This window comes from Scomber japonicus, chromosome 16 (genome assembly GCF_027409825.1).
Source record: "Scomber japonicus isolate fScoJap1 chromosome 16, fScoJap1.pri, whole genome shotgun sequence".
NCBI classification, from domain to species: domain Eukaryota; kingdom Metazoa; phylum Chordata; class Actinopteri; order Scombriformes; family Scombridae; genus Scomber; species Scomber japonicus.
The window spans coordinates 16,331,784-16,358,027 of record NC_070593.1 but is presented as its reverse complement, the minus strand read 5'-3'; the positions used below and the strand labels follow the sequence as shown (position 1 = coordinate 16,358,027).

Below are 26,244 nucleotides of genomic sequence, written 5' to 3'. Positions count from 1 at the left end.
TTGGGGGTGGTAGGGAGTAGTTCTCGACCCAGCAACTCCACAGTAGTTTTTCAGTTGCGCAAACAGCTGATTTTCAAATTCACCACCCTGATCATGGTGTATTCTGCTTGGGAAGCCAAATCGTAGAGCATAGTCATTAAAGATTTTCTCTGCAGCTGTTTTGCCTGATTTGGAAGTCGTGGCGTACGCCTGGGCGAAGCGTGTAAAATGGTCAATGATGACAAGAATATATTCATAACCACCCTTGCACCTATCAAGGTGGAGAAAATCAACAGCAACAAGCTCAAACGGGTGAGTCGTGACAATGTTAGTCAGTGGTGCTCTTGTCTCACGGCACGGCTTCTTGTGTTTAAGACACACACATCTCCTCATGACGTAATCCTCTATCTCCCGTTGCATATAGGGCCAGTAAAACCGGTCCCGTATCAGTGACGTCGTCCTATCCACACCTTGATGGCCCATTTTATCGTGGAGTTCCCTCAACACTGTACTTTTGTGTTTTTCTGGTAGGACCAGCTGTTTTCTGCTAGCTGTTTTCCTGTACAATACTCCAGTCTCACTAATCTCTAATTTGTCCCATTCTCTCAGAAGACAAATGATCTGTGAGCTAAGTTGTTTCAGTTGTGGACCTGATGGCTTTTGCTCTGATAGTTTATACTGAATCATAGGTCCAGTAGTCGGATCACTCCTCTGATCCTGTTTGATCTGTTCTGTTGTCAGGGGAATGATGGGTGTGTCTGTAGTTATGGTTGCACACTTGGCTGAGATACCCATGGACCAAGACACACTGGATTCATCCTGATTTTCCACTGCCTGTGAAGTTGCTCCAATCACATCGTATGACATTTCCTCTGAGCACCCTTTCATGAACATCTCCATATCTATAGGCATCCTAGACAGACTATCTGCGTCAATATTATCCTTACCAGGGCGATACTTGATCGTGAAATGGAAATCTGCCAATTCCGCTACCCATCGGCACCCTGTTGCATTCAATTTGGCAGTAGACAGTACATAGGTAAGTGGATTATTGTCACTATAGACTGTGAAGAAAGGCGCATAGTAGAGGTAATCACGAAACTTTTCTGTGATCGCCCACTTGAGGGCTAGAAACTCTAACTTGCCTGAATGCAAATGATAATTCTTCTCAGCTGCAGTCAAAGTACGAGAGCCATAAGCGATCACACGCAGTTTTCCATCCTGCTTTTGGTACAATACTGCACCTAGTCCCTGATTTGATGCATCAGTATGGAGAATAAATGGCTGTGAGAATTCTGGGAAGCCTAGAACAGGAGGCTGAGCTAGACAGTCGATCAATTGCTCTAATACTGACTGATGCATGTCGGTCCATTGAATAGGTGTACTCGATGGAACCCTACTGTTTTGTCTTGTTTGCCATTTTCTCCTTTTGTTTTGCAGGGTTTCAGTTTCCACAGGTCCTTTAAGCAGGTCATACAGAGGGCTGGCAATCCGTGAGAAATCCTTAATATACTGTCTGTAATAACTCAACAGTCCCAACACTGCTCTTAACTCACCAACAGTACCTGGCTGTTTGTTTTTCAGAGCTATTACTGCAGCAGTGTCGGCGGGGTCTATCCTGTTTCCCTCTGCAGACACAATCCTGCCAAGGTACCGTACTTCAGCTTTAAAGAGGTCACACTTCCTGGGTTTTAGTTTTATTCCATGCTCCCTCAGCCGTCGCAGGACCATCTTGACATCATTAACATGATCCTCAAATGTCCTGCTAAACACTAGGACATCGTCCAGATAAGGCACACATACTTTATCCCTTAATCCCTCTAAGCACTCTTCCATGCAGCGCTGGAATGCTGCAGGCGCGTTCATGAGTCCAAATGGGATTCGGACCCATTCATATAGGCCCCCGGGGGTCACGAAGGCTGTTAGATGTTTACTGTCCTTGCCCATGAACCCCTGGTGATATGCCTTACCCTGGTCCAGCAATGAAAACAGGGTGTTTCCACCAAGATTGTCCATGATGTCCTGTACTCTGGGGATGGGGTGGCGATCTGGGTGAGTTTTCTTGTTGAGCTCCCTGTAGTCGATACATAAGCGCAGAGTACCATCTTTTTTTCTCACACAGACTACTGGGGAGGAGTAGGACGAAGTGGATTTTTCCACCCACCCCTGTGCTATCAGATCCTGTAAGTAGTCTTTCATCTCCTGGTACAAGGGCTTTGGGACAGACAGATATGTCCGCGACACTGGTTCATTATCTTTTAGTGAAATGTTCATCTGCAGATTTTCCACACAGCCTATGTCATCATCAGACCTAGAGAATGACTGTGATTCTTCTCTTAACATCTGCCTTACAACTTGTCTTTGGTGTTCAGTCAGGTGTGTCAGGTCAACAGGAGGATCCCATTGCTCATCGGTGGGTGTGTCCTGGCTGGAACTCTTAGCCTGGACTTTGTGGACTGAGGCAGTAGGTAGGCGGTCTGACTTGAATATGTTGGCAGGATAAACTGATCTAACAGACTGCACTGTTCCAATAACAGTCCTTCCTGACAATGTGATGTCATGGCCGGTAGGATTTTGTACACTGACAATGATTTTTGGGGTCATGCCTGCCTTCACTGATACAAGAGTGTCGCAACACTCAAGTCCTTCAGGCCACTGTGGGTTCTCATGAGGCTCAAAAATAAGAGTCTTATCCTCCTTGAAGGGGGGAGCCTGCACCCGACATTCAATCTGGAGGGCGCTGCGTTTAGGCACACTGACTCTCTCATTTGCTGTTCTCACATTGTGCTCACATGGCTGCCCTACGCTCACTGCCTTAATAAAAGCTTTGGCTCTATTCTTCCTGAGGTGAGGGAAAGCTATCTTTACTGTTTTCAAGAGCTTTTCTTTGTCCCTGTGCTTTGTCTGATCCAGCACACTGTTCACCACTAGGTACTCAATAACGTTAAAGCCAATGATGGGACAAGGTTGTTGATTACCTTTTAGCACTAACATGGGTATCAGTAACTCTTCATCATTAGCAGTAAGTTTAAAGCTCACCTCAAGCCAACCAATGTATGGCATTTCCGTTCCATTGGCTGCTTCAATGTGCAACGGGTCAAGTGGGTCAACTAACTCTGCTACATCTCTTAATTTTACATCAGGTAAGTGACTCTCTTTCCAGACCTCATCTATAGCACAAATTTGCGAGCCTGTGTCCCACAGTGCCTGGATTCTCTCTTTGTGCAGAAAACACCTGATAACACATTTCTTTCCTACCAACTCCCTTACGGTAGGTGTTTTAGCTGGGTCGCTAATTTTCCTACAATTGGACTTCTCATATGCCTGTGTTTCTTGTTTCTTAATGCCTGAACATGTGTACGGCTTACAGTGTCTTTTGTGAGCCTGCCAGTGGGTCTCTTGGCATTCTTTTGAACAGTACAGTGTTGTTTTACAAACAGAACAACGATTTAGTTCCCCATTTTCTTTCTCTTTTCCACAGCTAGCACAACCGTGGGACTTATCTGTATTGCAGGTTGCCCCATGTCCCGTAGGAGCAACCCCTCTTAGTTTAAAGGGCTCTCTCTAGCTGGTTTTATCAGTCTCTGTGCCTTACATCCTGCACGAAAATGCTCACTACTTCCGCACCTAAAGCAGTGCTGACAGTATTCCTCACCTGACTGGATACAAGCAAAACACCTAGGGCGGGGGCGTGGTGCTGAGTAATATCGTTGTGGTGCAAATCTTTGTTGGAACTGTGCTGTTTCCCTCACATGTCCAGGTCCAAGTGCTGGTTGGTACTCCTGTACCGTTGCTGGTGGCTGCTGGTGGTAAAACTGCATACCCTTGTGTTCAGCCTGAAAGGAAGAGGGTTGTGGGGTTGCAGGTGCTGACTTTTGAATGGTTTCTATAATTTGGGAGACCTCAGCTCTCAGGCCTTTCAGTAGCACCATGTCAGACCGTATTTCTTTAATTTCTGAGAGGAGGTCGGGGGGTAGAATGGCTGTATTTTGTTGGGTGGTGTTCTTCTTTTCCACTGGGGATTCACTGGACTGGACAGTGTTTACATGAGTTACTCGTGATGGAGCTGAATGTTTCTTTTTGTCCTGTCTCTCCTTTTCATATGCACATGCAACGTTCACTTTCTCCAGCAGCAGCTCATCTGATGTACTTGTTTGCAGGAGGTAAGGCTGCAGGTCACTTTTAATATTGTCATTCTGCAGGCCAGTCAGGACAGTGTGCATGAAGAGACTTTGGACTAGCGCTGGGTCGTATTTGAGACTTGATTCAACTTCCTGAGAAGCGAACAGAATTTTCTGTCTCAGATCCATTGCCCTTATCAGGAAATTTTGGGGTGTCTCCTTACTACTCTGGACCTCAGAGGTGAGTTGTTTATATAGCTCTGTGGCACTTCTTTCCTGATAATGGGACCTGAGGATTCTCCTCAGGGCAGGCAACGTGAGGTTTTCTTTTCCTTCAAGGTAACTCCTCAACTGCAGGCCTGGTGTGATGGCACGGATTACAGCATCAGTGACCTCTGACTCTGGGTAGCCCTTGCTGAGCCCACTTTCAATTTGCCTAGCCAGACTAGAAAAGGTGAGTCTATCTTTTTGTCCGGGCTCCCCTATTTGGCCTGATATCTTAAAATCTTTGTGCCACATAGAGCCATTTGGCAGTGCTGGAGCCATGTTTTTTATTGGGGTGCTGGCACTTAGAGGGAGTTTCATGCTATTTTTCATCAGATCATGCATTGCACTCTCTTTTTCACTTAATGACAGCCTTAATGCCTCTACCTCCTTCCTGAGGCTTTCCTGTTCCTCGATTTGATTTTGAAGTTCACTTGTACTCTGTACTTTGTCCATTTGTATTTTGTCTATGACATCCTGAGCATTAAGGAGGTCGGACATACCTTCATCCTCTAGGCTGGCCGATTCTTCCCGTTCGAGGTACCTTATGACATGTGCAATTAACTGACTGCGTGTCTTACCAGTCACATGCTCTTTTCCTGGTCCTGAGATTTGAAGTGCATCACATACTTTAATCAGCTGCTCTACAGACAGTTTATACAGTGTTCCTTTAATCTCCAGCTGCAGCTTCTCTAATTCAGATTCCATTGTATCAGAGGAGTTGGCATAGGCAGTCAAATGAGGGTTTATCTGGTTCAATTGGTTTTTCGCTGCTCCCTAGTGGTCACGTTGCTCACTTCAGGATACAAACCACCAATTTTTGTCTGAAAAACCACCTCCACTGCTTTGCTGAGCTCCTTTCTGATGCCTGGGTAGTTTGGGGGGATGATCGACGAGAGGATTTCTCTTACAGGTTAGGGATGGTCCTAAAGCCGAACATCCCAGCGGTGCCTCCAAATGTTGTGCCCTTAAACAGGGAAAATAGTGAGGGAAGAGGGATGAATGAACACACTCTGCTCTTGCCTTCACTCGTTTGTATTGAGTTTCAATTATATACAGAACTTGTTACAGTAATAAAACAACAATAGCATCTTACAGCAAATACCACAGTAACAAGCTCAAATATAGAAGATGACGGAACAGTCAGGCGCGAAAGCGGGACAATGACAGTAGCTAGCATACACAGTGACGGAGATAGCCAGAAACTCTTTAAAAACATAAAAGTATAAAATTCACCTCTTCCTTTCACAATTAGCAACCATGACAACATAACAATTATTAACAACGTGTGTCACTACATTTACGGTGCTTTGTGTAGGTAATTACCTTAAACAGGGAAAATAGTGAGGGAAGAGGGATGAATGAACACACTCTGCTCTTGCCTTCACTCGTTTGTATTGAGTGAGGAAGTAGCGCGAATCCCCCTACTGAAGCCCTGAGGCATTACTAGTAGATTGACGCATAATCAACCCAGACAAAGAACATACATTACCTATCTATTATTTACACTCTGGCTGCATTTTCTCCAAGAACCTTAGCAATTTAGTTGAAACAAACAATGAAATTATATGTGAAGAAAGTGGAACACTAGGCATAACGCTGAAAAGGAAATCAAATTATTTTTAAATTCTTAACTACCACACAGACACAAGTGTAGGCTGGGAGTTATTGGCTGGGAAGACATGAGGAGCAGGGCAGGGCTAATGATGAAGATGCAGGACAAGTGTGCAGAGAGCAATGGGCTGGGGGTTAGTGTAGGAACACAGAAGGGAAACAGAGAAACCCAAATATAAGCAAACAAAACCCATCCATCCATCCATCCATCTTCTTGCCGCTTATCCGGGGTCGGGTCGCGGGGGCAGCAGCCTAAGCAGGGAAGCCCAGACTTCCCTCTCCCCAGCCACTTCGTCCAGCTCTTCCAGGGGGACCCCGAGGCGTTCCCAGGCCAGCCGAGAGACATAGTCTCTCCAGCGTGTCCTGGGTCTTCCCCGGGGTCTCCTACCGGTGGGACGTGCCCTGAACACCTCACCAGGGAGGCGTCCGGGAGGCATCCTGATTAGATGCCCGAACCACCTCATCTGGCTCCTCTCGACGTGGAGGAGCAAACAAAACCAAATGACTGAAAAGACTGAAGCAAGAAAAACAGAACAGAGTCCACAAACCTGAGTCCATGAGATAACCCACTTTAATAACATTTTATCAGGCAAAATTCATACAAACAAAACCTAAATACTGAAAACTGACAACAGAGCAACTGACATGAACAGAAAAATTGTGAAAAATATTACAGGAATCATAAATGCTAAAACAATTGAATTTAGGTTAACATAGCCACTGAAACAATTCAGAGTTCAACTGTTGGTGGTGTGAAAAAGGTGATTGCATGTAAATAATCTTACTGATATAAAAATCCTTGTTTCAATATCTCAAATAAAAATGTGGCTTTACTTGAATACTAAATACTGGATAATTATTACTACCACAAGTCATGGCATCAGAATTAGTAGACACATGCTGTGAAATTGAGTGCTATCCTTAATTGTATTGATTCTGACTGTAAACTGAGACTGAAACAGACCATAAAAGCTATTCTTCAAATTTATATAAAATCAATGATGATAAAAATGATTTAAATGTTTTCCACATGGTCCATTTCATGGACATGGTTAACGTCATAATCTGCATTATGATAATGAATGTTGTCCTAGATTTATCTCACTTGATGAATCACATAGTCACACTGGTTTTAGTTAGTGCTAACTAATAATTTTCAAATCTGTTTTCGTATCAAATAGCATGAGACCATGATGCATGAGAAACATCATAGTTTGTCAATTAACTGTTCATTTTTGTTCTGTTCCTTAATGTTGGATTTATGTGACTGTTTGTCAAGAATGTTGCTGCATATTGAAAAATCTCAGCTGGAAATGGGATATGCAGCATTAAAATTGATTGATGGTAAGTGGGGGCGCAGACTGTTTAAGATAATAATCTGTTATGTTTTTTTCCTATCATAATATTCAAACACAAGCCAGGTCTTCTTCTCAGTTGAGATATCTGTTACAGGATATGTGTGGGACACCTGCTAACACAGTGACATTTTAAGAAGAAATAATACAAAATGTGTCTGGGTCACTATAAATTGACTATTTAATACCACCAACACGTTGTAAGTCCCAGTAGGAACATGATAGTGATTCTAAGGAATATAAAATTACACCATCTGCCAACTTAACCACCATGGGGTCAAGAGCCTTCAGCCGATCTGGCCCCCGCCTTTGGAACTCTCTCCCACCTGACATTCACACTTCTGACTCTGTCTCCACCTTTAAATCCCACCTGAAAACGCACCTATTCAGAGTGGCATACTCTGTCTCACACTGACTATGCAATCACGTTCTTGTTTATTTATTGTACAAATGCACTTTGTAGTCACATTCATATTTATTCTTTATCTTTGCACTAAATGTCACCTGATTTATATTGTTTGATGTACTGTTGTTGAGTGCGTTTAAATAAACGCCTTTAAATAAAATGCATTATTATTATTATAATTATCATTATCATTATTACCATAAAACGGGACATGATCATTATAAATTCATTATGTATTACCAGGAAGCCACTATATATGTTGTTGTATATAGATCCCAATAGGGAATATCTTAACAGTGTTCATTGTGGATGATGCTGAGTGAATTTTAAATGACAGACAAGACATGTTTTCTTTTTTTCTTTTAATTTCTAATGTGCCGGAGGTGACTCACCCATACGAATACCTACTGTATGCTGTGAGAGGGAGAGAAAGAGCACACCTCTTTATTCTGAAGCAGAGCAGGCTAGAGTGCAAAGCAGTGGGACTCCCTGCGCACAGAGGACACTAACAGGTGCTGGACTCTGCAGTCAAAAAAGTCTGCATGACATCTCTCACAGGTATTCTTTCTTCTTTTTATTTCTACTTTATGAAATTTCATGCAGTTGTCAAATTTGCATGATTTTTTTTTCTTAGAGATAACATATATTTAAGTATAACATTTAAGCGTTTGTTAGAATAGATTTTTTTATGTCTTTAAATCTTAGTCATAGCTTTAGGTGAATAAATGGATTGCTTTCTATTCATAGAAGATTTTTCATTTGGAGATTAACATGTAATGATGCAGCTTCCCCCTTTCTCTTAGAACTATTTGAGATTTGGCTACTGTGATGGGGGTTGTTTTGTAGGTACTGGGGTGTTTTGTTTATTGGTTTTGTACAGGTGATCAGATGTATTGCTTTTTTATGAATGAAGCAGACAAAATGAAGATAGCAGATTCTATCACCCTCATCTTATCTTGCATATTTAGAATATAGAAAATACACTGAAACACACCAGCCTGTCGTGGGTTTCTTAAAGTAACCAAACAATTCAAAGTCATTAGAAACAGGTTGCTTTTCCAAACCTGTTGTGAAAAAATAAAGAATAAATCTGCAATTAAGCCCATTTTCATGTTCCTGTATAACATGTGATTACTGTCTGTTCAGCATCAGAATGAGTATTGCTAAATAACTACGATAACTTGATCCTTGATGTCAGTCTCAGTGTAGATTACATGAGCAGGTGTTTCAGCAGATGCTCAGAATGGCAATCTCCAAGACTCTGCTTGATTGTAAAGGAGGACATTTTGAGCTGAAGTGCCAAAAAAAAAAAGTCTTACAAGGGAAAAAAAGAAGAAGAGAGAGAGAGAGACAAAAAGGATGGAGATGGAATAGATTTGAAGTGGCTGAGAAAAGAAAAAGTGAAAGGTGTTGAGTGAAGAGCCTAAGATGATGTGAACATGTAACAGATGAAAGCAAACAGATGTATTGTTAAAGGACATACATGCCCTGCTTCAGGCCCTTAGTGACATTGATTGGCTGAGGGTTTTGATGATCACTAATTAGTCTGTCCAAATGTGACTCACTTCTCCTTAATGCTGTATCATGTATTCATCTTGAAGTTGATATAGGCCAACTTTGTTTTAATCATATGATTAATTAAATTATATATATTTACAGTATATATGTTTGTAAAATATCCAGCAGGTTATATAGAATGATTTCATAATGAGATGTTTGTTATTCTGTCTTGTCTTGTCTTCAGTTATGGACTGTGAGAACCAATCCAGTGTGAACTCTTCTTTTCCAATCTCTCCTTCATCATCCTCCTTGTCCTACTCCTGTAACAACTCCTTTGGCCCCTTCTTCTCCACCTCACTGTTGTCTGCTCCTTCCTTCTCTGGGCTGGACCTCCTGTTTAATCTGAAGCTACTCTTCATCCCACTCTACTCCGCTGTGGTCCTGATCGCCTGCTCCGGCAACCTCCTCCTACTCTTTCTCATTTGGCACAATAAGAAAAGACACAACACCACCAACTTCCTAATCAGCAACATGGCACTGGTTGACCTGGTCATGTGCATCTTCTGCGTCCCTTTGACTGCATCCTATGCATTTGACAAGCGTGGATGGGTGTTTGGACCCCACATGTGTCACTTTGTTGCTGTCATGCAGTCTGCAGCTGTGTATGCGGCGGTCCTGTCTCTGATGGCCATCGCAGTGGATCGTTATGTTGTTGTGGCATATCCCATCCGCAAGAGAGCGGGCTGCCAGTTTTGCTGCTGCCTAGTGATCCTGATCTGGCTGTCCTCTCTGGCTTTATCCACACCCACAGCGCTGCACACCGTCTACCTGGACCTGCGGGCTGCTGGCCTGCAGATGGCTGTGTGTGAGGAGTTCTGGGATGGCCAAGAGCAAGGCCGCCTCATCTACTCCTGTTTCATCCTGTTCTTCTCTTATTTTGTCCCACTGGCTGCTGTCTCCATTTCTTACTGTGCTATATCGTGTCAGCTGAAGCAGAGGACCATGTCAGGCTTGACGGCATGTCCAGAACTGAGATCTGCAAGAGCCACGTGGAGCAAGAGTAGGAGGAAGACCTTCTTCCTGCTGCTGGTGTCCGTCCTCTGTTTTGCCTTCTCCTGGCTCCCTTTACAGGTACAGTTGATGAAAAAATTAATAAATGATGGAGCAGTTCATCATTTTGGGAAATATTGCTTTCTTGCTGGAAGTTAGTCATGATGAAAAGTGGTTATGAAATTATAGCTAATTATAGCTAACAGGTGGTTAGCTTAGTGGAGCAGACTGGAAACAGCTAGTCTGGTGCTCTAGAAAGGTAGAAGTAAATACACAAACCATTAACAGGCTACATCTCCTTTGTTTTTGAAGTGGCTGTGGCTTGGATTAAAGTGTCCTTGGACAAGACACTGAACCCCATTGCTCCAGATGTCTGCACCATCAGTGTGTGAATGTGCGTGTGAATGGCTAAAAGTTGGCATGTGTTGTAAAGCACTTTGAGTGGTTAGTAGACCTGAAAAGTGCTATATAAGAGGCAGTCCATTGTTTAATCTGTACAAAAATCAACAAGTTTTGGTTTTGTGGAGGTTATGTGCCAGACCATTGACAATAGACTCCACTTCCTTCCACTTCGCAAAAGTGAAGCCAAAATGTCTCCTTTCCAGGAGCTGCCATCTTACTTGTGTGATGTCATTTGAAGCCTGTTGAGTCTGCCAGTTGAGTTGGGCGGTGGGATAACAGCCTGTGGGACAAGCCCTGTCAGCTGTCCCATCATCTAATGGAGCTTCGAGAGTGGCTATCATAGCTGTCAATCATGGAATCACACACCCTTTTTATAATGTCAAAAACTAAGGAAAAAGAAACTTATCAGTAAAATGAGTACTTTGACATATAACAATGTGATCTACCTAAAATGAAATGCATTTGACGTGTACTTTGATTTATTAGCTTGCCTCATGTCCCATCTGCTACCATGAGTATGGTACTTATAATCTATAGTATAATGCCAGCCACCAGGGGGCAATCAAGATGTTTTGGCTTCACTTTTTGGGGAGCTGTCATAACATCCATAATTATATACAGTCAAGTGCCAACTTTTAATGAATTCTTGAATTAATCATCAAATGAATTGTTCCTTGAATTAATGCTTTGGATAACACAGTTTAACTTTGCAGGTGGTGAATCTGATCCGTGACCTGGACACAGACTTCTCCATCTTGGGGAAGAATTATGTTAACATCATCCAGGTGTCGAGTCACCTGTTTGCCATGAGCTCTGCCTGCTACAACCCTTTTATTTACGCCTCATTACACAACAAGTTTCTGTCCTATCTGTGTCGCCATTTTCTGTCCAGGAGGAGAGGAAAAGGAAAGGACAGGGGTCAAGGGTCAAGCATTATGACAATGTCGCACAGAGTTCCACGCCTTCACACTTTGTCAATTGTGGCAGATTCACCAGGTGCTGTTGTAAATAATATTGTTCCTCTTGACAACTATGTTTAAAATATTTTCCAGCTGAATTGGCACAACACTTGTACTCATTGGTGTTTTTGTCAGCACTGTTGGATTGTTGCATTGGATATGATGTTGTGCGTATTCACTCCAAATGTGATGTGAATCTTGTCTGTCTTCATACTGACAGACAGATGGACCAGGAGAGACTGGAAAATGAATTTATAGCACACTGTCAAAAACGCCAAACACTCAAAGTTAGGTAGCAAGGTTTTAGAGTGCTACAACGGCCACATTGTACACAGTTGGTCAAGTTGAGAAAACTACATTACATCTCTTTAGCTCTGCGCTGGTGTAAAAATATCCACCTGCTTTGAATAGAATGAATTAATGTGTCTAATAATTTGTACACTAAACAAATGTATTTATATTTATGGACTGAATGTCTAAATAACACAAAAGACCTTGTGCTGTTATATATGTGCAATTTTAAGCTTAAAAATGTTCTTTAGACTGTGATTTTTGAGCTTGACTTTGTATTAATACGTAATAGATTTTACAAGTTTACATTGTTCTCAAAGTAATTGTTATGAGTGGGATATTGGTATAAGCTGCTTTCTTTACACTCTAGATTTATTTGGAAAGCTAAATGCCCATGTATTCAATTTTCTACTTTACAAAGACGAAAATTTACAGGTGACTAGAATCTGCCAAAGTTAAAGTTATGCATGTAGTTTTATAACTGTACTGCTGTAAATGGGACATTGTGTCTGTCATTCCTGCTATTAGTGTAAAGATTTACAGCTTGTGTGCTAGACATGGCTGTGTGATGATGGTAGAGTCATTATAAACTTATGGGCTTGCATTCTTGATTAAGTCCACAACACTTTTCAGTGGCATGGCATCCTATTGAGAAGAGGTTAGGGTTTCCTTTGTAATTTGTAGCTAATTCCTCATTGGTCTGACCAAGAGATACATACAATTACTGATAGTACAGCGGATCTCAGTCTCCGTACATTACAGGATTTTATGCAGCAGTTTAATATACCAATTATTCTCTTTTATTTGGAGATGCGTTCTCCCTTATGTGCTTATAGAATTCCCTGTGGGCAAGAACTACAGTTCTATTCATTACATGATATTTAAGGACAAGTACCCGAGGTCTAGTCTCAAAATGATATTCCCTGTTCATGAAGTCAACATTCAAAGCAATGTTAAATGACGATATATGGAAAAATGATTTATCATTAAATCACACTGATATTAATTGGCCTGGAGTTTTGTCCAATCCATCAATTTCTTCAAGAAATCCAAATCATCTGATGATACATTATATAATGTTGTTTGAAGTACATACTGCATACCTTGTAATTTTTTTGATGAAAGCCAGACAATCACCGAATTGCACATTTTGTCCTCATGAAGTTACTGACACATTTTTACACATCATCTAGGAATACCCAGAAGTCTTTGGTTTCTGGAAATGTGTCTCTTCATGTCTGTCAGAGATTATTGAACGCCTTGTACCGTGCCCTCCTTTGGTTTTATTGTTGAACAATGACCTTTTATTGAAACTGACTTTGCAACAACAAAAAACTATGGTTGGCCGGTTTAACAGCAGGTTTAAAAAATGAATGTGCAACACTTGGCAGACCCCGCACTCTTTGCTGAGACAACAATGGTTACTGACTTTTTTGGATATTCTCCATATGGAACAATCTGTTGGGAATACTCATGATGTAAAACTATATTAATTAAATGCTTTGGTTAATGCTGCAGAAAGCATAAAGGTGCTACTGTGGTGTATTATTGATCTGTAAGTCCTGTGGGGTGAGGGTAGGTGGGGATTGAGGCATGTTTTTCTGTCATATGTATCCTGGGTTGTTACTTCATGTATATATTCTTCTATGTCTATAATGCAACTAATAAAAATGTAATAAACTAATTTTAAAAAGAACTTGTTGTACATATTCATATCTCATATGCATTTCTACACTGTACTTTATCTTTTTAGCCTGTTTATGTAAATATTAATGTGCTCTTTTCTGCCCACTTTCACTAATAGTGTGTTTATAGTGGTAGTGGGTTAGTGGGCTAGTGGGATACTGTATGTCAAGTGTTGTATGTAATATTACATCAGTTTTGTTAAATGTCAATAAATAAACAGGTTGATTTAAATTATTTTCCTTTCTCCTATTATTTCATGCTGTTAAAAGGATAAAAGAGGAACATGTCATTATCTGTGACAATGAATGAACGATGTATTCCTGTACTTCATTCTGGCCTTGAGTCAGTAAATGCTATTCACACTTTCTGCTCCAACTGTGACATTTGATAAACATAGTAGTACATGGTATTAGAGCAATATCTGCAGCGTGTATAAATGTCAACTTTTAAATTTAATGACATGGAAAATTAAAAGAGTATTTTTTCATTGTTCAGGTCATGTCCTGACGCCTCTGTTCCAAGTAAACAGTTCAGTGAATGATGACGTGCTATTTTATCAGTTAAGTAAAAAAGAAATCTGTTGACAGCATCAGTTTTAAAATTGTGTTTCTTTTCTTCATTGACTCTGTAACAGCTCAAAGCAGCTCTTCTGAATTATGAGTCACATTTTTACTGTCAACAAGCAAAGAAAACCAGCAGTTTGGTAAGTAATGCACCATTGAAGAGTTTCTCAGCATTTTCTCACCTGTCAACCTTGTTTGTGGTGTTTCAGGGCCTGATGATGTTATGACTTGGCAGTGTGTTATTCTCCATTAAATTCCTCTTACAAGAAGCATACATGAAGCTGCAAATAAAATAATAATGGCAAGATTCATTTTATATTTCAAACCTGATATATAGAACAGCCTGGGAAAACACCAAGGTTCATCACTTTAAAATTGATGTTATACAACAGTTACTGTGTTCTATTTTTTTAATTAATCATTATAAAAAGACACCGAAAAAACGACTGAAATAAATAGTAATGTTTCTGAGTGTGTCTGTTGACTAAAGTTAATTATTTTAGAATATAATGCAGTCAATTATGCAGCAAAAAGAACACTTTGTGTGCACATATCTCACTTTATTCCATATCTGCTTTAGTAGCTTTAAAAAAAAGACCTAATGCATCAAATGTTAAACTTTCTTAAAAGCCTCTTTCTCATTTTCTCCCAAAACATTAGGAATGTGGATACTTGTTTAAATTTTAAATGCCCAGAACTCCTTTTTAGACCAATTTGAGTAAACATACAGTATACATTTTAGCAGCTGATATCTGGTTGAAAATGGCTAAGAGCAGGCAGCAGAAGTGTGGATGAGCCGCAGAGTCATAAGGAGACACTTCTACTAAGGTGTCCTGCTGTCCTCATGTTTACTCGTGTTTCGAGCATCCTTTATGAAAATGCAAATGTGAGTAGGCTTAATAAAGTCTTCACATGCAAATGTTAGTGGTCTTGATAAAGCAAGTGCCGGAAGTTGTGTGCTGTGTGTTTAGATTTAGAGGAGATGATGGTCCTCTTTCACTGAATCTGTTGAATTCTATGCATTTGTGACGTTCAGAAGAAAAACTTATGAAACCTGTGAAACATGAGCAGAAAGAAAACCATATAAAACAATATTTAAAAGACTATGGTGTTGTTCTGATGTCTATTCTTATTGTCTGATGCTACAAGCACAAAACAGCAATCATCAAATGACACAATTCTGGAATAACCTTTGAGGGTATTTTGAGCCGAAGAAAACAATCTATAGGCTTTCACTTGCTCTTGTATATTATTGTTTATTCTCTAGACAGCTCTTGGAAAAAGAAAAAGAAAAAAAACTCCCATTGAGTCACAGATTCACCTGGGGGTTGACTGGAGGCAGAGGTTTTAAAACACTACAGAATAATTAGTGAGAGTTTTGATGGAGCATGTCAGTCTTGAATGTCAGACAAGTAATGTCTTAATTGCTTCCTTTGCTTCCATGTGGAGAGGATTTTATACAAAAAAAGAGCAGCGGGAAAACTAATCTGTATTCAGAGAAACATTCAGCCTCAGCTCTTAAAGCAGTACCATATATTTTAAAATTTTACAAGCAGAAGGCGCTGCAGCATTTTCTATTTCAATGTTGCAGACAAAAACCCAAAAATGGCCCCATACCTGCACAATAATGTGACATTTTCCAAAAAGTAAAGCTGATGTGACTTTGATTCTCACTGGTGTGTGCAGCTGCACAGAGGACACAAAAGGTTCAGAAGACAGGAGAGTGGTGCAAAATTGGAATGAGTCAGTCTATGCTACTGTAGGTGTGTAATTTACTGACCTCACGATGTACCTCTGCTGAAATCTGCTGTCTCCAGACATTCTAACATCTTTTGTTGGAGAGTCGTTGGGAATACAGTATATGTAATTCCAAAAAATTGATAATCCCAGTGATTTAATTAGTCACATCTTTAACTACATTATTTCCAGTGGTGGAATGTGTTATGACCTAGCTCAAGTGGCCACAACAGAAAATACAATTTAGATACAATTTGTCAACCTTTAACAAGTTAACATATTCACAACAGGGGGTTTGGGTGTCAGTAGGATCAGTGTTAGGTGTGTGATCCATAAATGAAGGGTGTGTGGGTAGGTGCATGAAACCACATAACCAAAGCAATTTAACTAAGCCAAACCAAAATGGGTCAAAGGAGAAAGACAGACAGCCTGCTAGCTGCAGTTAGGTTTTATTCCCTGTGCGTACCGGTACCAGTTCCCCCCAGTTGGGCTAACGAGTCACCTGTACAGTGAATAAACAGAAAGTCCAAGTTGACAGGGTCATCATCACCCGTGTTATCACGTGTTACGGCCGCAATTTAAGTACTCAGTTGGTTAGTTACATTTTCTAATATGTAATCCGTTATTTTTAACCAATTACTCATACCGTTTGCCACACCAAAAGAAAATCCGCCACAAAGTCGCACCGTTACTACTTTTTTGGCAGACAGGCAGGCACCGGGCTACGTGCTGCGTTTATATCACTGCGCGTATGATCAGCAGCTCGGCGAGCAAGATGACAAGATGGGACAACTTTCACTGAGTGGAAATATTCATGTTATTTTGAGTTTGTGGGAGGAAATAAGGTCAATAACATTACAGTAACATGAAAGTTGTGCCCAGGTAACAAGAGCCTGTTAGTAGAGATGTGTTTGAAAAGCATGTATGTAGTTTTATAACTGTACTGCTATAAATGGGACGTCATACTGTGTCTGTCATTCCTGCTATTAGTGTAAAGATTTAGGCTACAGTTTGTGTGCTATACTTGGCTGTGTGATGATGGTAGAATCATTATATTTAAAGGAGGTTTCGACTAAAACAACATGCGCGAGGAATTACAAAGGGGTTTTCATTTTCGGTAACGCAAAAATATTATAACGAGTTACTTTTCTGAGAAGATAATGCTGTAATGTAACTAGTTACTTTTTATTGGCAGTCATTTTGTAATATAATTGGTTAATTTTAAAAGTAACGTTCCCCAACACTGGTCATCACAAATATAACTAAGTAGCCTACATTTACTCAAGTACAGTACCTACTGTACAATTTATACATTAGTTGTACATTGCTGTATTTTCATTTTGTGTTACTTGGTCATTCTACAGTATATCAATTGATTTCAGAGGGAAGAGCTTCAGTTACTTTTCTGATGATTCTTTTTTAATAAAATGACATATTGATGAGCTTATAAATTGCACTTCATTGTTAAATATTAAACCAATAGTTTGCAAACATTTTGTTGTAAGGGTTTGGGCTTACAAAAAATATGTGTGTATTTGCATCTCTGTCATGTTTTAGAGGTGTAAGCAATTCCACCAAGCAAACATTTCCCCTCACATGATTTTAAATAATTGTAACTATTTATGGCCTAAAGAGGTCAATTTTATGCAGCTGAACTATGCTTTTTCTTATTTCCTACCCAATAATCTTACGACCCTCACATAGCAGTGCACTTCAACCAGCTACAATGAAATGAAATGCTGAGTATGCATTGAATCATTAGTATTAATTTTGTACATTGTCAAATATACTTAACATATCGGTCATGTATCAGCCGATTTTCTGCAAAGTACTTTTACATTAACACTTTAGTTTATTTGGTAATACTTCTATACTTCACTCAAGCTCAGTAAAGGTTCTAAGTACTCCTCTTACCACTGCTTATTTCAATAATAGACTCATTATAATATCTGTATAGCTGTCACTGCAGAAAACAAGGCTAATATATATAGCAGCAAAGTCATCAACACATTTAGCTACTACACACATACACACACCACAGCCTTGTGAATTGAAGCAGCAGCTGAACTTTCTGACTCTCATCCCACACATGCCTGCTGTTACTTATGCAAATGATTTACCTCTTTGTGCCATTTAAAACCTCATAACCTGATTGAGAAGTGCTAAAAGCCTTATACATATTCATGTAAGGTCTGATTATTGAAGTTGGATTATTTATGTCTCGTTGTGTCTGCTTTCATGATGCTCACACTCTTGTCTTTCCTGTCATGATCTGTGATAAATGGGATCATAATCTTTTCAGGTGTAAAGATGAATGACATCCAGCGGAAGCAAACACAGGATCTAGTTGTGTTAGCTGGTTGGTGTCCTATGCTTGAAGAAATCTCTCAGTAGGATATTTTACCTGTAATTAAATGTCTCCAGCTCAGAGTTTGAGAGAGTTAATTAATAAGCAACTACCTGCTGCTGCTGAAGAAATATTCTCAATTTTTGAAAGAACTATTGTCAAGAAAAGATTGATCATCAGTAGGGCTACAGACTGCTGCATATTGTTTGGAAACCTGAAATAAAGTTACACAGGATAGAGCAACTTGTCTCCTCGAAGAGGAGATTCTCGCTGACTACCAGCTCTGTAAAAAGGAGAGGACCAAGAGGACAGAGCATTCACAGATTAAAGACGGACAGGAAAACCTCTGCACCAGTCTGGACTGAGAACAGCTATAGTACAGACACTTGAAACTAAAACCTTTATTGTGACTGCTACTTGTGAGGAAAGTAATAACAGTGAAGATCAGACTCTGGACTTGAGTCCTGATGAAATTATAGTGCAGCAGAGAAGAAACATGAATCAAACAGTGAATACCAGCTCCTCTCTCCCAACGTCCATGTAGCTGTGAGCCAAGAAAGTGCATATTAGGGTCCACACAGGTGAGGTGTACAAATGTTAATGATTGAACTTTTTTCTATTTTCATATGCTACCTCAGTTATGTGAGTGGATTGTGAACTCTCTGATGTTGAAACAGTGAAGACCATCTAGTGCCAGTGGTTAAGTTTTCAAACTGCCAACCAAAGTCTTCTTGTCTGCAGCATTTGTTTTTAAAATTTAAAATTCGTTTTAATGTATTTTGTGATCTGGTCTTTAAGAATGGATAAATTGGGGTGTTTCTTAATGCATTCAGTCCTGTTTACAGCCTCTCCACCCCCACCTCTCTCTCCTTTTCTGGCATCACTCTACCGTCCCTATTATAATGCAATAAAAGCCCCCTGCAAAACCATATATACAGTGGAGAGAACAAGTATTTGATACACTGCCGATTTTGCATGTAGAGGTCTGTAATTTTTATCATAGGTGACTTCAACTGTGAGAGACAGAATCTAAAACAAAAATCCAGAAAAGCACATTGTATGATTTTTAAATAATTAATTTGAATTTTATTGCATGACATAAGTATTTGAACACCTACCAACCAGTAAGACTTCCGGCTCTCACAGACCTGTTAGTTTTTCTTTAACAAGCCCTCCTGTTCTCCACTAATTACCTGTATTAACTGAACCTGTTTTAAAACGTTGTATAAAAGACACCTGTCCACACACTCAATCAAACAGACTCCAACCTCTCCACAATGGCCAAGACCAGAGAGCTGTGTAAGGACATCAGGGATAAAATTGTAGACATGCACAAGGCTGAGATGGACTACAGGACAATAGGCAAGCAGCTTGGTGAGAAGGCAACAACTGTTGGCGCAATTATTAGAAAATGGAAGAAGTTCAAGATGACAGTCAATCTCCCTCGGTCTGGGGCTCCATGCAAGATCTCACCTCGTGGGGCATCAATGATCATGAGGAAGGTGAGGGATCAGCCCAGAACTACACGGCAGGACCTGGTCAATGACCTGAAGAGAGCTGGGACCACAGTCTCAAAGAAAACCATTAGTAACACACTACGCTGTCATGGATTAAAATCCTGCAGTGCACGCAAGGTCCCCCTGCTCAAGCCAGCGCATGTCCAGGCCCGTCTGAAGTTTTCCAATGACTATCTGGATGATCCAGAGGAGGAATGGGAGAAGGTCATGTGGTTTGATGAGACAAAAATAGAGCTTTTTGGTCTAAACTCCACTCTGCGTGTTTGGAGGAAGAGGAAGGATGAGTACAACCCCAAGAACACCATCCCAACTGTGAAGCATGGAGGTGGAAACTTCATTCTTTGGGGATGCTTTTCTGCAAAGGGGACAGGACGACTGCACCGTATTGAGGGTAGGATGGATGGGGCCATGTATCGCGAGATCTTGGCCAACAACCTCCTTTTCTCAGTAAGAGCATTGAAGACGGGTCGTGGCTGGGTCTTCCAGCATGACAACGACCCGAAACACACAGCCAGGGCAACTAAGGAGTGGCTCTGTAAGAAGCATCTCAAGGTCCTGGAGTGGCCTAGACCTGAACCCAATAGAAAATCTTTGGAGGGAGCTGAAAGTCCGTATTGCCCAGCGACAGCCCCGAAACATGAAGGATCTGGAGAAGATCTGTATGGAGGAGTCGGCCAAAATCCCTGCTGCAGTGTGTTCAAACCTGGTCAAGAACTACAGGAAACGTCTGATCTCTGTAATTGCAAACAAAGGGTTCTGTACCAAATATTACGTTCTGTTTTTCTGATGTATCAAATACTTATGTCATGCAATAAAATGCAAATGAATTACTTAAAAATCATACAATGTGATTTGTTGTAGATTCCGTCACTCACAGTTGAAGAGTACCTATGATAAGAATTAAAGACTTCTACATGCTTTGTAATTGGGAAAACCTGCAAAATCGGCAGTGTATGAAATACTTGTTCTCCCCACTTTAAGTAGAAACACAAGGAAAAGGCCCAATGCATTATGGGGCAGTAGAGAGAGATATCAATTTGTTTAAATAAAATGGAAACAATAAAAAGATGAAGGCTTTTTTTTGTTTGTTTGTTTTCAAAAAGACATATAAGGAATAAAAGGACATCATTTCTAAAACACATGCTAACCACACTAACCAGACTCAATGCAGGAATCTGAATGCACTTCTAATTAAATTGTCCATAGAGAAAGAAACAAACAATAAACATGTGACTGACTGAGAGCTGCAAGCCAGATGCTGTGAGGATTGATTGATTCCATCTTGAAGACACATGGAGCTTGACAAATCTCATTAGGTATGTAATGTATGGATACATCTCACTGCCTCAAACATCCTGCAAGATGTAACTCATTAAAAGTCCTGTATTAACCTTTTATGTGGAGAATTAACTTGTTTCATACATTTGACACAATATTATTTTTTTAAACCCTTTAAATTCTCAGTGTCAATAAGTGTTTTTAAAAAAATCAAATGTAAAAAATATTGGCTGAGTGAGCCACCATGTGGACAACAACTGTTACTACAACTGTCAACCGATTTACCCATACAGTATATACCATAAATAAAACTCTCACACAAACATTCAAACTCATATATTATTTATTACAATTAAATATCTTTCTTATATTACAGAGGTCCATTTGAAACCATACAAATAATCTGTGCTGTGACTAATATTTCCAAGATATTTCCAAAACGCCATGCAAAGAATATGAACATAAATTCACATCAGAAGAACCAATTTTTAGGTTTTTGTACACCTGGGAATGAAATTAAATTCATGTGTCACTACCCCCTCCCCCTTCTATCTTTTTGGTGCAAACATTTCTTTGCGGTAATTCAAGATCGGACCAACGTCATCTGACAAAAATGAAAGGCATTTGGAAGGTGCGTAAAAACAACAGTAACTGCTTGTCCTTCTCTTTGTGGAAAACACTTGGAATATACACGGGTTACTGGGAACAGGCACAGAGGACCAATTAAGACATAAGTATCACACATCTTGATTAAACATAATTAGTTTGCTGAGTGACTCCTAAGGCCACAATACAGTATGTGCTGTGTGTGGTTTCTAACTCTGATCCAGAACAGCCAGTGGTATTTAAAATGGCACAACTAAATCAAACCAAATGTAGTTTGCCTAATTTTGCTGTGTTGATTTGTGCTGTGTGGGCTTCACTACATCCACCATCAATCAATATTCAATAACATGATTTAGTAAGTGGAAAAGGTTTGCTGTAATTATGAGACTGACTGCTAACCTTTGGTTTACGGAGAAGGCAGATTCACATGGGTTGGAGTCTTTCCAATTCAGCCAAACAGCATCAAATATAATATGAAAATCATTATTTATCCATTATGTAATTTAAATGAAGCTTCAACAAACAAAATGAGCTAGGCCCACCGTTTGGGAGTAAAGCAGAAGCAGACAGGATGTGGGTATTTTAAAATGATACCCCACCCAAAATCTATCTTCCTATCAAATAATCATCTCCTGGACCCTGTGTGTGAGTGTGTGTGTGTATGTGTGTGTAAGGTGGCTGTAAATAGTTTGTAGTTCCCTCCCTCATGTAGTACAGTCAGCTTAAAATGAAAGTGTCCATAGAAATAGTTCAAACCAGTCCTCAGCTTCTCTGTTGCCTCTCAGTATGTCCAGTGTGTCATAATTTCGCCAAAATACACCAAATTCTACCCATTAATGCTGTGCTATCACCCTTGAAGCTTGGTCAGAAGTTTGTCATATCTTAGCAAAATGTGATAGTGGGCAGACAAGTCAAAAAGTTGAGAGGTGGCTTATGCTGCAGAAATGGTTTGAGAACATTTCTTTGGGTGCTTTGATGAATTTTATCTGCCATGAAAACTTGTCACAGCTGAAATTCATCACAACTAATGCAATTCAAGCTGACCACAGTTGCTGTTACTTGAGAGGAATAAAAAAAAAAAAAATCTTATTAAAGGAATGGTTCGATATTTTTGCTAAGCACTTTCTCGCTGATACTTACAGGAGAAGATTGATAGCACTTTCATATGTATGATATGAAGCTACAGTCAGGAGCAGGTCAGTTTAGCGTAGCATACAGACTGGAAACAATCTGAAAAGGCTAAATACACGTCAGTTTACAGTACGTGCGACTCTAAGAAGTCACTGCACCTGGCCAAGAAATAGCCCAGCACATTACTCCCATAAAACCACTAATTATAATTTTTACAGTTTAATTTTTGTACAGATTAAAGAAATGAGATTTAACTTGTTAATGAGTAACCTAATGAGTGTAAGTAGGTGGATTTTGTAGCTGTTTCTCCTGTTTCCAGTGTTTATGCTAAGCTAAGCTAAGCAGCTTCATCTAATTTATTAAATTAAAGAAAATAAGCAAATTTCTCAAAATATGCTTATTTAACAGCCATAAAGTCTACAGGTATTGGATACTAAAAATAATTCTAAATTAAACTCAAACTTGAGCAAACAGATCACATGAATGAGATGGACCTCAGATGCGTCTCAAGCATCCAGGAATCAAGATCAGCACACTAAGAACCTTTGTATGTCCAGGCTGAGATGGGTGCACATATCTAAATGAAAGGCTGGGAATGTTCTATAAGGCAGCAAGATCAAGGGCACAGGCTAATGGCAAGGTACTTTTAAATCATTGTAGCATTCGGCATTTAAAGGTGAAGCGGCAAAGCTTTATTATCTGAGGAGAAGTGAAAGGAGAATGACAGGAAGCTGGGAGAGGCCAAACTACTTTTTGGTCCTGCGGGTAAGCATATCTGGTCAAATGGTAACAGACGTCCTTCAAACTATATCAGATTTCCTTCCAATTACTCAATATGTGTCCTCAAATTTGCTCGAAGGACTTCAACATTGCAACACAATATTTAATAGGCTCTTACTGGGCAAGCAAGCTCAATCAGTCACAGAATTACTATTGCAAATGACTCACACACTTTTCATCTTAGACAGTGCAGCTAAGGAGATACCTCCTTTCTAATCAGGAATGAAAGCCACTCATCTAAAACTATTCTTTAAAATTATCTTTTGAAAATAAATTATATTTTCTCAGTACAGAAATAAATACATATCTTCTCTCAAACATAGGAATGAATCATCATCACAGATCTAAATGCTACACTGAATACATTACTCACCATCTCATCGGTGAAGAAACAAGAATATAGGTGACTAACCGAGGCCATCTGCCATGAACATGACACTCATCCAGATATATAAATGCAAATATACAGTTAGCTGACACCAGGGTTGAATCACACCTCTGGGTAACAGCTTTGAGAAAGTAAAATATTCCTCAGCAATGGCAAAACATAAATTCCCTCAATGCTCAGTTCATTGGACATCTTCACATTGCAATAACCAAACAAACTGACCTGGGCTTTCTTTGCAGGGTTCAGGTCGGTCCGAAAAGGTAAATTTCAGAGTTATAGATACGACATAAAACCTATAATGCTCTCAGAAACTCACAAGAGATGTAGCCAAAAAACATTTCATTGTGTGGTAATAAAGAATTGGATTTAAAAAAGACCAGTGTCCAGGATTTAGTGGCATCTAGCTGTGAGGCTGTAGATTGCAGCTAACTGAATACACCTCCCCCTCCCCTTTTAAGCATGTAGGAGAAGTTATGGTTGCTGTGAAACCTGTAAAAAAAAAAAACACAAAACCCTCTCTAGTGTTTGGTTTGTCCATTCTGGGCTACTGTATAAACATGATGTTGCAACATGGCAGACTCTGTGGAAGAGGACCCGCACCCTCTCTAAATGTAAAGGGCTCATTCTAAGGTAATGACAACATAAAAAAAAAAGTTTTTCAGGTGATTATACACTAATTAAAACATACTTATGAATATAATATTCCATGCCACTAAATTCTACACACTGCAGCTTTAATCAAACTTTCTGATCAGCAACTTTCTTAACAGCCATGTTAAAAGTTGGGAAATGTTCCTGAAAGACAATCTTTACATGAATTACATAAATATGGAAAATTTAAAGGAATAGTTAAGAGATGCAATGATTAGTTGATTAATTCATTAGTCATTCAAGCAAAAGGCCAAACTTTTGACAATTACAGGTTCTCAAATGTGGGAAATCGCTGATTTTCTTGGTATTCTATTCATAAATAGGATATTTTAAGTTTTGGAAAACAAGACATTTGATGACTTGGCATTGTGCTCTAGGATATTGTGATAGGCATATTTATCTATTTTCTGATTTGACTAATTGATTATTTGAGAAAACAACTAGCAGATGAATCTGCATTGAAAAGAATTGTTAGTTGCAGCCCTACAATAGATTTCTTACACAGATTTAATACAGATAAGAAGATTAATCCCACTTCCATGTCTGTATGGTGAATACTGTAAATACTGGAACCAACTGCCAATTAGCTTTGCCTAAGCTAACCATCTGCTGGCGCTGGCTTCATATTTACATTACAGACGACAGTGGTATCAATCTTCTCATGTAACTCTTGGCAAGAAATGAAGTAAGCACATTACCAAAACTATTCCTTAAAAAAATGCTCTAGAGCTTTCCATAAAGCTTCAGTACAGTGCCTTGTAGGCAACTGCATGGACACCGAGTAACTATAAATTACAGAGAAATCCAATGACAATGTGATCAAGTCTTCAGCTACTTAGAAATCATTCTCTTGGTTTCTCGTCTCTTCACAAGACCGATGCAGCAGATATGCCTCAGATATTCTTTGTTTATGGCATATCATTCAAACACTTTGTGTGTCAGATATCTATCAGGCAGATAGTAACATTATTCACATGTAACACCGACCTCTCTTCATATCTATGAAATCTAAGAGCTACAGTAGCATTTTCTACAGCAGGGTACGTTCCAGGTTCCAGCCATACAGCTGCTACAACACCAGTATGATTAAGAACATTTACACTGCCATAATAACACGTCAGACCATTATTCTTACTTCATAAATGTGTGGCATGTAAATATGAAATTTAAAAACAAAATAAGCTCATCTCCAAATCCTTCATCCTAAACTTCCAGTTCCTCTCTGACAGAAGCAGAAGGTTGTTATGGAGCTAATTAAAGTTGTGGAGGATGAAACCAGAGTAACATTATCTCACGTCCTGTGGCATACTACATGTGTCATGGTCTGTCAGAAGCTACTGCAGGTTCTTGAGGAGGCGTCCGTAGCGGAAGTCATAGACGTGTCGACAGAAAAACACCAGCTCTGGGTCGACGTCATCGGGCACACAGTGGTGGGTGGGCATGGTGTTGCCAATAACGGGTGGCACCACGAGAGAGGCGGCACTGTCAAGTACGCCCTCCCTACGGCGTTTTACCAAGGCACAAAATCTGGAAACAGGAAAATACAGGTCACCTTCAGAAAGCATTCAGCAAAAAACTATTAAAATGTATCTTTGTAGCTTCAAACCGTCTAGACTAAG

The 26,244-nt window shown here is 39.8% G+C and overlaps 2 protein-coding genes across 2 annotated transcripts in view; one reads left to right on the top strand and one right to left on the bottom strand.

Moving 5' to 3' along the window:
- Positions 1-9,485: 9,485 nt before the first annotated feature.
- Positions 9,486-11,731, top strand: prlh2r (prolactin releasing hormone 2 receptor). The gene is made up of 2 exons (XM_053335151.1): positions 9,486-10,370; positions 11,405-11,731. The coding sequence occupies exons 1-2, from the start codon at positions 9,486-9,488 to the stop codon at positions 11,729-11,731; spliced, it is 1,212 nt and encodes a 403-aa protein (XP_053191126.1).
- A 9,663-nt stretch (positions 11,732-21,394) lies between these two features.
- bahd1 (bromo adjacent homology domain containing 1) overlaps positions 21,395-26,244 on the bottom strand; it is a 31,024-nt gene continuing 26,174 nt past the window's right edge. The window contains exon 7 of the mRNA XM_053336318.1: positions 21,395-26,152. Coding sequence (XP_053192293.1) covers positions 25,960-26,152 — 193 coding nt within the window. The 3' untranslated portion in view covers positions 21,395-25,959. The remainder of the gene's footprint in view (positions 26,153-26,244) is intronic.

What these genes read in the sequence shown, in the direction of transcription:
- prlh2r (XM_053335151.1), top strand. Translation starts at nt 9,486, where the DNA reads ATGGACTGTGAGAACCAATCCAGTGTGAACTCTTCTTTTCCAATCTCT. An exon ending in TCTCCTGGCTCCCTTTACAG is followed by an intron (nt 10,371 to 11,404) that starts GTACAGTTGATG and finishes TTAACTTTGCAG; the next exon opens with GTGGTGAATCTGATCCGTGA.